We start from the raw sequence: 12,057 nt of genomic DNA, 5'->3' as shown, positions 1-12,057 counted from the left end.
AAAGGTGCTTCAAATGAGACGAAACGAAAGCATAGGAGAGGCCGGGGTGAATTGGTTTTGCTTGCAATGGGTTGACACAAAATCACTTGTTTCAGGCTTTGTCGCCTACGTTTTGGGTCAAGAAAGATGTGTGTGTGTGTGTGTGTGTGTGTGTGAGGGGGAGAGAGAGAGAGAGAGAGAGAGAGAGAGAGAGTGTGCGTGTGTGTGTGTGTGTGTGTGCGTCTGTGTGGCCAACACTGCGAGGGTGAGAGAGAGGCACGTGCAACGGCTGTGAAATCGGCATCTCTCCTCTCCATCCGAAATGGGTGGCGGAACGGCACACTGGATAAAACATGTTAAAATCATCTAAAGAGCGAAATACCCATATGGGATAGGATAATACTGCCTGAAGAAACCTAATCTTGCTGCTTGTCTTATGCGTGAGAGGTGGGCATTTACTCAATAACATGCGACTGTGGCGCACATGTGGCATTTTCCCAATCCGAGAAGACAAGGCTGGATGGGGGGGGGCCAAGAGAAAAGGGATTCAGACCGCCTATCCGCGGCTTTATTCAACCCCCCTCCTCACGGATAGGGATCTCGACGGCGGGCTGTCATTGTTTCAGCAGAGCCTCTATTCCGCGCCCGCCCCGCGTGGCCAGGTAGGCTCACAGGGCGCTTGTTGCACGTTTCAGTCCCGGGGCTGCGAACGGACGAACTTGGAAAACGTGTGCGAGCAAAAGGGCGGCCTTGGCGACGAGGCGGAGGTGATGGAAAGGAACCGACGGACCTTGGCTCGGCCCTGTTTTAGGTGGGGGGGAGTGTTTTTCTCTAAATCTATTTTACCCCAGGTACACATAGATCAGAACTGGTTTTATACGATTCCTCGATTTCGCCCGGTTGACTGGGCCTGTTGGTGGTGCGAGCTGAATTTGTAGGATGGGAGGGTGACTGCGACACTGAAGCCAGATTAAACGTGATTGAGCGGTTGGAAAATGGACGGGGAAAATATTAAAAAAAAAAAACAGTAGAAAACAGAGACATTGAGTAGGAGCAGTAAAACGTGATGACAAGAACTCGAAAAGGCGTGCAATGTGTGCTGGCCAAGAACAATAGGGAGGGCCTAAAATGCCGATCGGACCCGGTGAGATCGGCCCAATTTCCCGATGAAGTGCGTCGGGCAATTCGGCGCCCCCCTTGGTTTCACCGCACTGTTCAGATACGGCAAATATACTGGTGTCAGCACCGTGTGCAAGTCTTTCCTTAGCAGCCGAGACCCCGACAAGGATGAGCTCCGATTGCGAAGCCGTTGTGCGGGCAAAGCTACCCCGCCATTGGAGCCATTCCCACCCCACCATACATACCCCATTCCCGGACTTCCAACGTCGCCCGATCCGCCGCCTCCCCCCCCCCCCCCCCCCCGCCACATCTGCACAACCACTGTTTAAGCAATGCGCCTCGCCCTACAAACTCTTCGTACTCTGACATCCTCCATCCTCAAACCTTCCGCGCCCCGCCTCGTTCCCTCTCGCAAGATGGCCACTTCCACCGTCGCCTCCCCGGTGCTCAAGAAGCCCGTCAAGCTGGCCTGCATCCAGCTCGCCTCGGGTGCCGACAAGGCGGCCAACCTCGCCAACGCGCGCGCCAAGGTCCTCGAGGCCGCGCGGGGCGGCGCCAAGATCGTCGTGCTCCCCGAGTGCTTCAACTCGCCGTACGGGTGCGACTACTTCCCCAAGTACGCCGAGACGCTGCTCCCCTCGCCGCCAACGCGCGAGCAGTCGCCCAGCTTTCACGCGCTGGCGGCCATGGCCACAGAGAGCGGCGCCTACCTCGTCGGCGGCTCCATCCCCGAGCTGGACGGCAAGACGGGCAAGTTCTACAACACGAGCCTCGTCTTCTCGCCCGCCGGCGCGCTGCTGGCGACGCACCGCAAGGTGCACCTGTTCGACATCGACATCCCCGGCAAGATCACCTTCCGCGAGTCCGAGGTCCTCAGCCCCGGCGACTCCGTGACCGTCGTCGACCTGCCCGAGTACGGCCGCATCTCGGTCGCCATCTGCTACGACATACGCTTCCCCGAGCTCGCCGCCATCGCCGCGCGCAGGGGCTGCTTCGCGCTCGTGTACCCGGGCGCCTTCAACCTGACGACGGGGCCGATGCACTGGCGGCTGCTGGGCCAGGGCCGCGCCGTCGACAACCAGATCTACGTCGCCATGTGCAGCCCCGCGCGGGACGTGTCCGCGTCCTACCACGCCTGGGGCCACAGCCTGATCGTCGACCCGATGGCCAACGTGCTGGTGGAGGCCGAGGAGGGCGAGGCGACCGTGGCGTGGGAGCTGGACGGCGACAAGATTGAGGAGGCGAGGAGGAACATCCCCATCAACACGCAGAGGCGGTTCGATGTGTATCCGGACGTTAGCCAAGCCAAGGTCGACGCGTAAACAAGGGCGAGGAGCCGGGATGGTCTGTTTGGAGCCGAAGTACACCCCACCCTTTCCCCCTCAAGGCACACATAGAAGAAGAAGAAGGAGAAGCAGAAGAGGAAGAGGGGGGGCGGTATTGGTGTTTGGAAACCTTGCATGTATATCACTGTGCTACCCATATAGAGCCAGCGTGGTATCGTTCTTTTTTATGTAGTCGGGAAAGTCTATTTCCCCGCGCAACGTCGTCGCACCAGTTTCTGTTCCCGAGAGCCTCCATGTCCCTCATTTCTCAGCCCCCCCCCCCCTCTCCCGGTTGGCGTTGTTTTCTCCGCGGCCTTGGCAGGATGCAATGGCCAAGACAAAAAAACAGCTCCCAGACGGGGAGGTGGGACGGGGCGGCGGCGCGGATTCCCGGCTTTTTTACCCTCGACTACCGCCGTCCGATGCGGTCTTCACAGACTCTGAAGGGTGTCGCCGCCATCGGAAAGCCAAGATTCAATGTTGCCCCTTTTCGTCTCGTCAAGGGTCCGTTTCGTATCGCACGGCGGGCTCGCCCGTCCGTGTCTGCACGTACGAACCGACAATCGCTCGACACCACTGCTCCACGCACCCTCCTTGACTCTCCGCAGCGAACTGGTCTTCTTCTCTCCCGACGCTTCCCGATCCACGACCGTCGATTCCGTGCTCGCACTTGGAAAGCCGCGGGTGCCCGGCCGGGAACAGACGGGCACAGCTTGGTTCAACAGCAGAGGGCGTGGCTGCCAGATCCGGCACACATGATACGTCCTAATCTCGCAGTCATCCCCCCCCCCCCCCCCCCCTTCTCCTTGCCATAATCCACTTGAGAGCACCAGTTCTGTCGGCGATCGCATTCATGGCAGTGAGGACCTGATGTGAAACACCGCACTAACGTCGAGTATGGTGCCAAGGATCGGCGCTGCCGCTCAAATTTACTCTCATTGTCACGTTCAGGTGGGAAGGGACCCAGATCGACCATGTGACCGAGAAGCGTCTGTACGTTGGCTCCGGATAATAGCCGCAGCTGGCTCATCTAGTTATCAACGTTATGTAACGCGCCGCATAGACTAACGCCCTCTCTCCCCTGAACGCGGCCTCACCCCGCTTTTATAGGCTTTTTCGTCCGTCAGCGCGAACCATCTTTCCTCCAAAGGAACTAGCGACTAGCGATACTGGCGGCACTGATCACCGTCTCCCGGGGCTTCAAACCAGCCTAGCAACACGTCACTTCCGACAACTCTGTCTTGAGCCCATCCAGTCTCTCGGCTTCTGTCGCCGCCTCTGCCGTCAATGCAGCCAAACAAACGAGCCCCCCTCCCTCTCTGTTTCCTCGACGACGTCCACAGCCTTGACGATCCCCTCATACCCTCGGTCCTTTTCCAATATTGCTAGATTCCCTGGGCTCCTCGCCGCGGCCTCATCGAGAGAGTACAAAGCCTGGGGGAGACACGAATATGCGCAAGCTGGGACGAGCCAGAGAACCGCTGGCAGCTGACGACGGTCTTTTGATCAACTGACCGGGCGTATGACGATGCGCTGGACCCAAATGATCGTCTTCCGAGTTTGCCAGCAGTCTCTGCAGGGCCATCTTCTGATGCAGAATGGCTTTGATGAGATGTCACCTGGCTCGACCTGCAGAAGGAGCTACATCCGCCCGCACTCGAACTCCCTCATAACTCATCAGAGACAGACCACTGGCGCATCCCCCCCCTGGCAACATGAATGAGAAATCTAGTTCATTTGACGTAGTACAGACTCTCAGGTTCCAATATTGGGACCTAAAAAAAGATACAAGCTAGCATTCTCCTTTGAGGAACGTGCGTCTGCACACCTAATATCAATGACGGCCAGCCAGGCCGCTGTCATACACACACACACCGCCTGACTCCGGCACCGTCATGGCAAGACAGACACAGCTTGGCCAGAAAAGAGAAGAAGGAGAAGAAAAAAAACGCTCACAAACCCTCGCGCTCCACGGCCACGTACATGGAAAACAGACAACACATGACAACCCACCGGCATGGGGTACCTGCATTCCTTGCACCTCGAAATAGCCTTCTGTCAAAAAGGGGTGGGCACAGCTCAGCAGTTCAGCTCCCCCCCTTGGCTCTTCCTGCATGATCCCCGCAACAGTGCACCACCACCACCACCACCACCCTTGTCACCCCGAAATCTCGGTGCCTAGAGAGCCCCTGCTTAGAACAAGCAAAATTACCTGCAGCACGAGATAGTTAGAGTAGCCTGTCTCCACTCGAGTCGACTATTGACACTATGGGTAGCCAAAGGAGAGGTGAGAGGTCAAAGGGCTTCCGCCAGGGCCAGCATGAGAAACCCGGGATGCCATGTGCAATTTTACAAATCTCACATAAGCTCGGTATTGGCATTCGACGAACCCGTCTAGACCGTAGCGGGTCGCCTTGCCCACCAATCCTTGGTTCTGGGCCGAGCTTGAACCTTTGAACCCTTGAGCGGGTTGGGCGATTATTCATGGACGCGCAGAACGGGTTATCCAGGGGTTGAGCTATTTTCTTTTGTCTACATCCTTCGGCCGGGGGGGGGGGGGGGCATGCTCCCAGATACACGTCATAACCGAAACTGAAACAGAAGTTGGATCAATCGGAACGACCGGGTCAATCATAGGATGCGCCACAGTTAGTGGAGTCGTAACAAGTGCAACTAGCCCCTGTGTGGTTCGCTTGACCGCTATGCGAACGCAGAAAGAAGCGGTCCCTCCCAGACCCCGAAAACCTTATGTCAACCTTCAGAGCTTGACGTGGAGCTAACCGTGAGTTAACCCGGGGTAGTGTAACAGGCCTCCGCCGCGTGGGAGCTTCGGCGTGGTATTTAATTTGTTAACTCAGTAATAGTTACGTAGGACAATTGGCAGAACACTTCAAGCAAAAAAACTCACAGCTAAAAGGATGTTGTCCATTTGATACAGAACAGTCGTGTAAATCAGGCAATTCGGGCTATCCGATTGGCGAGTAGTCCCAGAATATCCCGACCTCACTCGTTTTGACATATGTCCGCTCTAATACCGGACGTAGGCCAAAAGCATCCCGGGGGGGGGGGGGGGGGGGGGGGGGCACGATGATTGCTTTTGATGGCGGGTGAGCAGGCAGCAAAGCTTCACGGCCTTGCATGGACATAAATACCCGGGGCTGCGCCGCTTTCCCAGATCGTGAGAATAGAGGCTCCCCAGCTCCAACCGGCCCGCAGAGAGAGGACAAGAAGGAAAGCCCACAATGAAGCTGCTCCCCCTCCTCGCCGTCCTCGGCATCGGGGCCGTCGCCCAACCACTCGAGTCCCGACAGACGTGCTCCGGCCCCGTCGAGAGCAACCCGTCGACCTGGTGGCGCGCCGCCATTGGCCACAACGGCACGGCGCCGACGAGCACTGACTCGACGTACCAGTACTACCGCACCGCGGTCCAATACGGCGCCGACAACACCGGCGTCCAGGACTCGTCCGACGCCTTCAACTTCGCCATCGAAGGTATGTGCACCCTCCTTTCTTGCACTCGGGGGAGCGTTTGGCGGACCAAGGGAACACGCGAATCGACTAACAACCGGCGTCCTTCCACCCAGCATGGAGCCGCACCGGGAACACCGTGACGACCCGCCCGGCCTACATATACATCCCGCCGGGCCGGTACCGCATCAAGAAGCCGATCCAGATGCTCGTGACGACCTACCTCGTCGGCGACGCCCTCAACCCGCCCGTGCTGATCGCCGACCCGGCGCTCGGCAACCAGCCCGTCATCAACGGCTACGACTCGCACCAGGGCGACGGGTCGGCGACCAAGAACTTCTACATGGCGGTGCGCAACGTCGTCGTCGACACCACCGAGATCGACACCGGCGTGCAGGCCGTCGGCATCGACTGGAGCGTCTCGCAGGGCTGCTCCCTGTCCAACGTCAAGGTCCGCATGCCCAACTACTCGAGCCACATCGGCATCACCATGAGCGCCGGCGGTTCGGGAATCTTGATCAGCGACAGTGTTAGTCTCTCCCCGTATTTCTTTTTTTTTAATTCTTGACGGGGGGGGTTTTTTTTTTCCTGTCCCCTTTCCCCCTTCCCTTCCCAAACGCCAGGAGCTGACGAACGGTTAGCAATTCGAGGGCGGCGCCATCGGCATCAAGGTCAACGGCCAGCAGTACCAGTTCAAGAACCTCTCCTTCAACGGCTGCAACGTCGGCATCTCGGTGGACCACGTATTTGTCGCCGTGGTGCAGGGCGCGACCTTTGCCAACTGCAACTTCGGCATCGACATGGGCGGCAACACGGCGGGCGTCGTCTCGCTCGTGGACTCGAGCGTCAGCGCCTGCAACGCCGGCGTCAACACCCGGGTGACGGGCTACGGCGAGAACTCGCTCGTCATCGACAACTTCCAGGTCACCGGCTCGACGGCCGTCAAGTCGGCGGCCGACGGATCGACCCTCAGGTCCGGCTCGGTCCCGGCGGGCCAGACCTGGGTCGTGGGATACGTCAACTCGAACAACCTGCAGGGAGGGACGACGTACCCCATCGAGCGGCCTGCCGCGCTGCTGTCCGGGAACAGGTACTTCACGGCGCCGCTGCCTCAGTATGAGAAGTACGCCCTGGATCAGTTTGTCAGCCTGAAGGGCGATCCGCAATTCCCCGTCTACGGAGACAACAGCCACGACGACGGCCCCAACATCAACGCCATCCTTCAGAAGTACAAGGGCTGCAAGATCATCTTCGTCCCCCAGGGCATTTACCTGACCAGGGAGACCATCTACGTGCCTCCCGGCACGAGGCTGATCGGCGAGACCCTTAGCATCATCAACGGTGCGTGTTTGGCTTAGACGCACGTCTGCTTCCGAAGAAAATGCTAACGCCGAACAGGCCTCGGATCGCAGTGGTGGAACCCCGACGACCCCCAGCCCATCCTCAAGGTCGGCAACCCCGGCGAGACAGGCATCGCCCAGATCACGGACATCACGGTCGAGGTGGCCGACGTGCAGCAGGGCGCGACTCTCGTGCAGATCAACATGGCCGGGTCGAACCCCGGCGACGTCGGCATCTGGAGCAGCGTCTTCCGCGTCGGCGGCACCAAGCACTCGCTCGTCAACACCAACTGCGGCGGCGCGGACCCGGGCGCCTGCAAGGCCGCCTTCGCGCTGATGCACGTCACCTCGACCGCCTCGGCCTACCTCGAGAACGTCTGGGGCTGGGTGGCGGACCACTCGCTCGACGGCGGCGCCGCGCAGAACATCGCCGTCGGCCGGGGCGCGCTGATCGAGAGCACCAAGCCCACGTGGCTGGTGGGCACCAGCTTCGAGCATTGTGTCATGTACCAGTACAACCTCCACAACGCGCAGAACGTGTACATCTCTCTGCAGCAGACGGAGAGCCCGTACTGGCAGGGCCAGGGGACGCCGCAAAGGGCCCCGGGCCCCTGGAGCGTGTTACCGGCCTACGGCGACCCGGACTTCAGCAACTGCGCGGCCCAGGGGCAGGGCAACAATGACCGTTGCTTCCGGTCGTGGGGCCACCACATGACGGGCAGCTCCAAGGTGGTGATCCACGGGTCGGCACTGTGGGTCTTCTTCAATAAGATGAACGACAACCAGTGGCAGAACGCGCAGTGCGAAAACACGGGGGGCAACTGCATGACGAACCAGGCCTTTGCCAACGGCGCCAAGTCGACGTACTGGTTCGGGCTGAGCAGCAAGAGCACCACAACTCTGCTGTACGACCAGACGGGCGGCGTTGTGTGGGAAGTGTTTGCGAGCGATAACACGGGGTCCTGGGGCGGCGTCCTTGCCGCGTATCTGAGGGACTCGGGCGCTTGAAGTGTCGTGGGAGCGGCTGGTTATGCGCTGACCCAAAGGGGGGGGGGGATCGATCGCTCCACAATAGATGCTCGTTCCGAACTTTAGACAGGGGCTGCATGTCCTGGTGCTAGCAGACGGGAGGAGGGCCGTGTCGATGTAGGTAGCAATATAGCGTGCTGTTAATACCTAGCGGTGATCGAGTCCGTAGTCGGACGAACTGTTAAAACGGAAGTCAATTAATCCATTCTTGTCAAACACCCTTCTTTGATTGCTGGAAGAGCCGAGGTCCCTTTGTCCCCGGCGTCGAGTCCTTTGTTACAGCGCATTACCGCACTCGGACTCGTTGTCGCTAGTGCTACCCGAACTGGCCAAAGAGTATGCTAGCATCGGTCTGCAGCTTGAACTCTCTGGGCTTCCCTCGGCTGCTGTCTCGGCTGCTGTCTCGACCGCTGTTACCCAGCCATGAAGTGACTCTCGGGGTTCACAGCCTTAGTAAGGTTAGTCACGATGGGGAACGCGGCCTGTGTAGTCGGTCGTAAGAGCCACGAAGGCACAAAGAAGATTTGAGACTGCCAAGGTGGAATGCGATTCGCCTATATGGCGGATTCCCAGAAGCTTGTTTGTATGCGACGAATGAAGTGGACGGGCGGGATCGTCTTGTCTTGCCTGCCGCGTTTTGTTCTGAGCTTCCACATGGCGCCTCGGCTTTTGCGAAACACGGTCGAAAGAACTGGGTTAAGATGGGGTAAATGTCAAGCTTGACCCAATACCTATACGGATACACAATAGCTGGAATGGCGCCCGTATGGGGATAGAGGCCCGATCCATGAGGTTAGACGAGATCGGCACCCAAAAAGGTAGTTGGGATCCATGGATCGTCGTAATCTGCCGGTGCTGGTGAACCACGAATCGAGACACGAAGCATATCGGATGGCTGTGGCGTCGACGACTGGTGTAGGTATTGGAAGCGGAGAACACGGATACAGCCAAGACAAATCAAGGTAGAATGGTAGGGCGGTCCGTAATGCATAGTAAGTAACATATTTGTATGGTACCTACCTACTTTAGGTAGTGGAGAATGAGAATTCCACAATCCAAGTGAGTGCGTGCGTGTTGGTGTCAGCGGCAAGCAATGGCAGCCCCCAGATGCGCCGCGTGTCTCCCGTGCTTGGCTCCAGCTTTCTTTCTCTCTGTGTGTCCGGATTCGGCTGGTTTTGGGGGGGCAGTTCCCCAGTGGGGCGCATTCCAGATTCCAGTGGTGAACTGAACTGGGTCCGGGGTTGCGCGCAATCCGCAGCAAACCAGACACACTCCCGCGTGTGTGGGGTTCCACTTGCGGGGGCACATGACGCTGAGCTAAATCGCCGAGGTTCACATGCGACAACTGAGCGTCATCCAGCTCTTGAGGGCACCTCTCTCCTACGCCTTTGTTCCTTACTCCGGCCGACACGAACACCCCAGCCTCCGACGCACGGTTAAACCGTTGACACCTTGCCGGTATTTAAACTATCCGACCATCCCTCGCGGCTCGGAAGTTTCTCGTGATCTCCTGTTTCCCAACATTAGTATTCATTCCTTCTACTTCAATTAAACAAAGTACCTTTTTCTCTCTTCTTCTTCCCTACTCAACAAACACAAGACAGTCATCATGGGTCTCGCCAACGGTACGTGCTTGCCATCCGGCTACCTCGGTCTTTCTTCCTTGTCCGTCGCCCGATGCTAATCACATGTTTCTGCAGACAAGTTCCCTTCCTCGGTCGCTTTCGACGCCATCAACGATGCGCTTACCGGCAGCGAAGACGACCGCAAGGACGCCATCAAACAGGGCAATGCCATTTTCGCCTTCAACCTGAAGAACTCGGCCGGCGAGACCGACAGCTGGCACATTGACCTCAAGGAGAAGGGTGAGGTCGGCAAGGGCACCGGCAACAAGCCCACCGGTACGTGTTTGGCCCAACCCACCATGCTATGGAATCTCAGTCTGATGTCTTCCTCCCAGTCACTCTGTCTCTGTCCGATTCCGACTTTGGCAACCTCGTCCAGGGCAAAGCCAACGCCCAGAAGCTTTTCATGTCCGGCAAGCTCAAGATCAAGGGCGACGTTATGAAGGCTACCAGGATGGAGAGCATCCTGAAAAAGGCGCAGACCAAGGCCAAGTTGTAGACGTGTCGCGTTGGACAATTTATTGTCGGTAATACCCTGTACCATAACCTACCAGTTGGATCAGCCGTACGTTGCTTGACCCGGATATGCGCCAAACGTAGCGTTGTCGTAGGCGATGAGAATATGACCATTCATCTAGCATGTTGGAACCCCGTCCCATGATATTTCACCAACAACACCCTACTGCATTGGCACAATTCATCATGTACGGCGTGCGATGCGCCCGTGGTCGGTTGCATGGTTGTTGCGCCGTCATCGAAAAGCATGTGACAGCCCCTATAAGACGTGTTCTATTCGTCATATTTGTTGCGGCTTGCGAGGTGCTCCCATGGTTTTCAAAAACAAACCAGAGGGGTTCTGGGATCAGCCGCAAATTCTAGAAAATGGTGCATCCGATCCAGCGACGGACATCCGATAGATGACCTTGCTGACGGACACGTGCGTCCGTTTGTTTCTTTGCTCGCAGGTAGATGGTCAACGGTGCTGCTGAAGTCGTGCTGACGGAATTCCCGACGATTGCCGGCCCGAGTCAGGAGACCGACCCTGTAGTGGTGGTCGGAGTCGGCGCCGCCAACTTCACGTGCTTTTCCCTCTTCTTTTTTGTTCTACAACTCGGCCTTCTTTTCTATCTTTTATTTTTTTACATATACTCATAGCCCCTCTGGATGTGCCGCGTTGCATCGCACGAAGACGACTGGGTAGGCGATGGAGCTTTGGATGGCCACCCGACACCTAAAATGGTGAGTGCATGCATGGCTTTGGACCGGGACAATGGCAGGTCCTCATCCAATTAGCCTAGACGAATGTACAGGAGCAATCCTCGGCGTATTCTGTCGGCACCCTAGAATGAGACTGTAACTGGGATGGAGTTCTCCTGGTTTCAGTCTCGTAGGCGCATCGGCCATTCGAGTCTGGTGTGCAGATGCATAGCAGATGCAGATGCATAGCATATGCAGAGCAGTCAGGAGTGCAAGACTTGGCGGCGGTACGGGTACACTGAAAGACTTGAGCTGAGTCAGCAGGCGTGACCTGATGGATGAGTGACGAGGGGCATTGGAAGCGCCCAGATCCAACCATGCCATGCATGCAGCCAGTCCCGTCGCGTCGCACTTCAGCGTAGGTACCATTCCACTCACGTTTGCCGCCAGCGGCAGCCAACCCAACTCGTGTTAAAAGGCGGTCGCTGTTGCCTGAGGTTGAGAGATGGCAGAAAAGTGGATCCCCGTCTTCTCTGTTCTTGACGCTTGATCGCCCCAGGTGTGCTCGCCCCCTGCACTGTGGCCGTGGCCTACCTACTCTTGTTTTTTCTTACTAACAGCTGTCCCCGTCGCCCGCCCGGACCTGCCACACCAAAAAAACATCCTGCACCAAAATCTTCGTGTGGTTCCTCCAGCCAAACCACCAACAAGGCGTCTTTGATGCGCCATCCAGCATCAGCTTTCCTGATCGCTGCCCCAGTGTCTTCTGCTGCTTTCGACGCCTCATTTTTTTCTTCTTCAACTTTTTCCATCTACTCGCATCCACCCATTAGTAGTCGCTTCCCGCTGCAGCTTCTGCTTTCCTCTCCCCCGTCGCTTTGTCTGCGAATCCTGCGTGAATCGAGACGCGACTCTCCTTCCGAGACCGAGTCCAACGACGTCCGCCCCATCTCCGTCGACTAATTACAATCCTTA

At 57.6% G+C, this 12,057-nt stretch overlaps 3 protein-coding genes across 3 annotated transcripts; all 3 read left to right on the top strand.

The window, feature by feature from the left end:
- Positions 1-1,430: 1,430 nt before the first annotated feature.
- GLRG_04186 (carbon-nitrogen hydrolase) lies at positions 1,431-2,420 on the top strand (the record flags this gene model as incomplete). Its single annotated transcript, XM_008094871.1, has 1 exon — positions 1,431-2,420. The coding sequence occupies one exon, from the start codon at positions 1,431-1,433 to the stop codon at positions 2,418-2,420; it is 990 nt and encodes a 329-aa protein (XP_008093062.1).
- Positions 2,421-5,665: 3,245 nt separating this feature from the next.
- On the top strand, positions 5,666-8,239 carry GLRG_04185 (uncharacterized protein; the record flags this gene model as incomplete). The annotated part of the gene is made up of 4 exons (XM_008094870.1): positions 5,666-5,915; positions 6,008-6,420; positions 6,533-7,232; positions 7,290-8,239. 4 exons carry the CDS (start codon positions 5,666-5,668, stop codon positions 8,237-8,239), a joined length of 2,313 nt encoding a protein of 770 aa, XP_008093061.1.
- Positions 8,240-9,869: 1,630 nt separating this feature from the next.
- Positions 9,870-10,384, top strand: GLRG_04184 (SCP-2 sterol transfer family protein; the record flags this gene model as incomplete). The annotated part of the gene is made up of 3 exons (XM_008094869.1): positions 9,870-9,885; positions 9,961-10,161; positions 10,221-10,384. 3 exons carry the CDS (start codon positions 9,870-9,872, stop codon positions 10,382-10,384), a joined length of 381 nt encoding a protein of 126 aa, XP_008093060.1.
- Positions 10,385-12,057: the final 1,673 nt, after the last annotated feature.

The sequence above is a fragment of the Colletotrichum graminicola genome (genome assembly GCF_000149035.1).
Source record: "Colletotrichum graminicola M1.001 genomic scaffold supercont1.13, whole genome shotgun sequence".
Classification (NCBI taxonomy): domain Eukaryota; kingdom Fungi; phylum Ascomycota; class Sordariomycetes; order Glomerellales; family Glomerellaceae; genus Colletotrichum; species Colletotrichum graminicola.
This window is presented reverse-complemented; position numbering and strand designations above follow the sequence as displayed.